Source organism: Penaeus japonicus, unplaced genomic scaffold (assembly GCF_977035675.1).
Source record: "Penaeus japonicus unplaced genomic scaffold, GWHDUDI00000001_assembly GWHDUDI00000011, whole genome shotgun sequence".
In the NCBI taxonomy this organism is placed as follows: domain Eukaryota; kingdom Metazoa; phylum Arthropoda; class Malacostraca; order Decapoda; family Penaeidae; genus Penaeus; species Penaeus japonicus.
The window spans coordinates 24,720,444-24,725,443 of record NW_028234413.1 but is presented as its reverse complement, the minus strand read 5'-3'; the positions used below and the strand labels follow the sequence as shown (position 1 = coordinate 24,725,443).

The 5,000-nt window shown below is 37.4% G+C and overlaps 1 protein-coding gene across 1 annotated transcript in view; it reads right to left on the bottom strand.

Annotated features, from left to right (window-relative positions):
- Positions 1 to 5,000, bottom strand: part of Tbce (Tubulin-binding cofactor E) — an 18,461-nt gene that overhangs the window by 1,124 nt on the left and 12,337 nt on the right. Inside the window, exons 13-14 of the mRNA XM_086541752.1 lie at positions 1,023 to 1,249; positions 1 to 112 (exon numbers count right to left, since the gene is read on the bottom strand). The exon at positions 1 to 112 is cut by the window's left edge and continues 1,124 nt beyond it. Coding sequence (XP_086397878.1) covers positions 14 to 112; positions 1,023 to 1,249 — 326 coding nt within the window. The 3' untranslated portion in view covers positions 1 to 13. The remainder of the gene's footprint in view (positions 113 to 1,022; positions 1,250 to 5,000) is intronic.

The window sequence follows — 5,000 nt, the reverse complement described above, 5'->3', positions numbered from 1 at the left end:
GAAAACTTTTCCTTCACTCCCATCTGACCAACAAGCTGTCGCCAGAAACAATTGAGTAAAACTCCATTTCCTTCATGTCGTTGTCCATTGGAATTTCAAACACTGTTGCACTCTGCCAAAGAAGACAATATCAAATTAATGTTTTTTATACATGCATATATATACACACCACACAAAAGTGGGTGCATTTCTCTTTCATTTTTTGAGAAATTGACAGGGTTTCTTTTTTTTAATTTACTGTTAACCCTATGACGATGGTGCGTCACACGCGGGTGACACAGCCAAGCTCCCGATGCCGGGGCGTCATGCCAGTGTGACGATTTCAATGCAATATTGCAATCGCCGGGCATAGGGGACTTTGCGTAGCGAGTGCCCCGTTGGGAAAGGGTTAATTTGCTTTTTGGTAGCACTTGTGTGTGTCTACAGTTACCTGTGTATAAGTATGTATATCAAATATCTACCTAACTGATATTAATAAATATAAATCAATCTATATCAATGCTAGTATATATTATGTATGCATTCGTATACATATGTATTCTGTATGAGTGTATGTATGTATGTGTATCTGTGTGTGTGTGTATATGTATGTATGTATGTATGCATGTATATATTTATGTATGTATGCATGTGTATGTATGTATGTATGTATGTATGTACATATAGATACACACCAGTGTATAAATGCTTAAACACAGAATAGAATAATGATAATGATAATAAAATATACTGTATAACATCTTTTTCTTAAATGATGGGGAAAAAACAGTATATTATAATAACCCTACAGCTTACTCCCTTAATCTGAAATAATGAAACACATAGATTAACTAAAATACCATGAATGATACCAAATGATACTTACTTGCCACAGGATTGCCTGGGGAAGATGTATTTTCTCAGCTCCATATATGTCACACATTGTTAATATGTATAAAAGAGTAGGCATATTGCAGGAGTACCTAACAAAGTTCACATGAATGTGTGGTTTGCATTATCAAAAAAACCTTGTCAATAAATACCTTAGTTGGGCAATAGCTAAGATCTACATGAGCTGCAGGATTGATCTTCAACTGACGTTTCAGCATCATCTTCATTTTGGCTATTTTGGTGGTGGGAAGGAAGGACTTGACGATGGGTTCTCGTGTCATATCTTCAGGAGTGACAACCTTCAGCTCAATCTTCAGGTCTCTCAGCTTCTGACTTTTCTGACTTTTGTGTTTTGACTCATCCACTGGTGCACCGTATTCTAAAAAAATAAATCAACATAAATAAGAATGATAGCAAAAAAAAAAAAGTTTAACAAAAATGCTTTTCTCTGAGGTAAAATTTTTCTCTCTTTCACTCTTCTGAAACAGGAAGTAATTGCAATTTCTTAAATGATGAAGACATGAGCCTCATCCATGTTTAGTGGTTTTTGGGTCAGACGCCAGCGACAAAATATTTAGTCAAGGCCGGCGTGCCGGGTGATCTGGCGTACAGCACTCACCTGTGGCTAGTGTGGTCGAGAATCCCAAGGCATTAGGCTTATGTGTTAGAATATCCCGGCATTTCAACCATTTAGAGCCAAAAACTCACAAGATATTTGCGTCTGATATTTTACATGCTATACACTTCTATACTGGTGGAATCTGAAGAAGAAAGTAGGGGATATACCAGATTTTATTCAGGTTGTAGTTTATGACCTTTGATTGTATAAAATCTTTTAGTATAAAAAAAACTTGCTATTTCTTCCATCTCCATCAGTTATATTATCTTTTTACTTTTTACTTTCTGGGGGGTTTCCTACCCTATTTTTAACCAATTCCATAAACATAGTCTTAAAAATGTGTATTATCAATAACAATAAAATCAATAATAAAAATAAAAATATTCTGTTAGATGCTGTTGTCTTTACTATGAATTAATCAAATCCAACTTCCCTTAAAAAACAAATAAATAAAAAATAAATGAAAAATAAAAATAATCAATACAAACCAAGGGATTGAAGGATTCTTCAGCTTATGGGAGAAAAGTCTTAACTATACCATGAAAAAAGCACGTATACCAAAATTATCAAACACTGCATTGACCCATTCATGCTGATTGACATCCTATCACGTAGTTGGAAAATATACCCAGACCTGGGTGACGTCCTAAAACATTGTGCACTCTCTCCGATTTCCAGGATGACCAGTTGCGACATGCTGTAGTGTTACCAATAGACCACTAGATTATTCCTAGTATAATTATTTTTTCATAATTTCTTAGTCTCTATCACTTTAGTTTGTGCCTGAATATTATAAAATGTGATGATGTAAAAAAAAAATGTAATCACAGAAAACTACGTAATATTGATGATGTCATGGTAATTTCTGTTTCTGATTGGTTTAATAAAAAGATCTGAGTCGAAAAACTATTGTAAATTCAAATGTAATTGACAAAGAAAAAAAAAAAAAATATATATATATAAAATTAAAAAAAAAAAAAAAAAAAAATAATGTAACACTATTTCTAACTTGTTGATTACCCATGATGTCACGTGATGTTACGTCTCATTTCCACTTGCTAAATGGTTCCTTCCACGTTTCACGGGCTTTTCGGTAGCAAGGTATGACCTGATTGGTGGATAGGGTGAATGTGGTAAGTGTACACTTATGTTTTTTGTGGAATTTATGCTATTTAGTGATATGTTCCAAGTATTTGAGTTATTGAGTGATAAAGTGCAATTTTTTATGTTTTGTGATTTTTGCGAGGATGAAAGTGGCAGTGAGGCAAAACAGAGAGTTACATCCTGCAGGTAACTGTAAACCTATCTATTTTGTGTGTGAGCTTGTTTCTTTTCTGTGATATTGACTTGGTGTTTTTATGATTATTTTCAAAGTTGTGTATGTGAATAATTTCAATGTCCCTTCCTTTCAGCTGGTCCTTCTGCCAGCCGTAGGAGCTCTGATTGTTTGGCATGTATATTTTGTTTTTGTCTTTTCTAATATAAAAAATTATTAAGTATATAAATGAAAAAATATGAGTATCCATGTTTTTTCTTCACTTTTTTCCCGATTCCGATTGGGATGAAAGCAACAATGACAGTAGCAGTGCGAGCGGTGATGATGATAGTGACAGTGAGTGAGTGATCAATTGGACTTTGTTTATAATGAAAGTTCAATTGGTTCTGATACTCCACTGTCACAAGTCGTCTTGCAGCATTCGCAGTGGAATGCCCCTTGTACTCCTGTGAAAGCGGAAGCAGAATGTTCCTCAGAAGTATGGGTTTGCAGCCTCTCCAAGGATCAAGTTTGATCACCTGCAGAGAGCCTCTACCCCGAGGACACTCTTAGACTATTTCCTGACCCTGGAGTTGATGCAAATGATTACCAACAAAACCAACAGGTATGTTGACCACATTGATTCATGTTACAATTTGAATATACAATGTTTCTTAGCACATTTGTGGATGCTTGTCTTATATATCTTTCTTTTTCAGGTTTGTGGGCCAGCAGGAACACTTCACTTCCTCTCACATAAGGGAATGGGAGGATGCCTCTGTTGACGAGATGTACTCCTGTTTTGGGCTCCGGATCTTGATGACTGTGCAGCCTCGTCCACGACAGAGGCACTTGTGGTCCAGAGATCCCAAGGTTTGTTGTTCTCTTTTCCCAAAGATGATGACGAGAGACCACTTCGATTTTCTGTCAAAGTATTTCCACTTTTTGGACAATGACATAATTTGCACTGTCGATGACCATTTATGAAAGCTTCAGCCGGTAATCAACGCTATTTCTCGTCAGTTCTAGTTGCTGTTTATCCCTGGCAAGCTGGTAACTGTCGACGAGAGTCTTTGGGCAGGCCCGTGCCACCAGTGTGGTGGGAACTGTCCGGACAAACCAAAAGTTTGTGCCCAGGGACATGGAAGTCAAATTCAACGGCAGTGTAGACTATTGGAGCACAAGGACAGGCATGCTTTGTCTGTCCTGGTGAGACAAGAGGACTGTCACAATGCTGTCAACAGTCCACATGAGCAAAATGATCACCCTTCTGACACACCGATAAGGGGTCACTCGTAGCAAACCTCATGTAGTTATGGACTACAATGTCGGGATGAAGGGTGTAGACCTGAGAGACCAGCTGACTCAGTACTACCCTACGACTGACAGATCCATCAAGTACTTCAGGATGATCTTTTTCAACCTTCTGGACATGTGCATCATAAATGCCTACTGTTTACACAAGGTACACGGGGATAAGATGCCGCAGTACGACTTTCGGCTTGGGCTCGTCCACTTGCTGTTCGGGCTGCAAAGCAATGGAACAGTAACTCATACTGCAAGAGACTGGAACCATCTTCCGGACTTTTCACCTCAACAAAGTTACAGATGTCGTATGTGCTGGTGTGCAGGTCATTGGAGGGCGACCAGCATCATATGCAGAACCTGTAAAGTCCCTCTGTGTGTGGGGAGGTGCTTCAGGCACTTCCACACACAATGGAGGTAGGAGGAGGAGTGGTAGAGGATTATGAGGTGGAGAAGGAGCAGCAGGAGAAAAAGAAGCAAAAAAAGGTGGAGAAGAAGCAGGAGTTGTATACATCTTGTATATTTATTGTATCTATTTATTATTTATTTTTGTACATTCTTGTATGTCCATGTTTATATCATTTTTCTTATCTTTTTAGGAAAAAAAATATTTAAAAAGTATAAAACATCTTTTTGTTACCCAACTAAAAGAATGCTTCCACTTTCCATTGGTATAATCAGATCAAACTGAAGAATATGGGCAAAGCTCACTAAAATAACACTAGAAAGAACATTGCTGTAATATAGCAATATTTTCTACCCATGCCTTTACATTTTAGATGCAATCATGCAAAAAATAAGAATATGGTACATGTATTTACTCCATAAAACCTATTTTTGTTACCTCACTAAAAGAATGCTTCCATTAGTATTATCACATGAAGTTAACCCATTAGCAGCGGATGGCATGATTTGCTGCAAAGGCAGAGTCGGTCATAGACGCGGATGGCA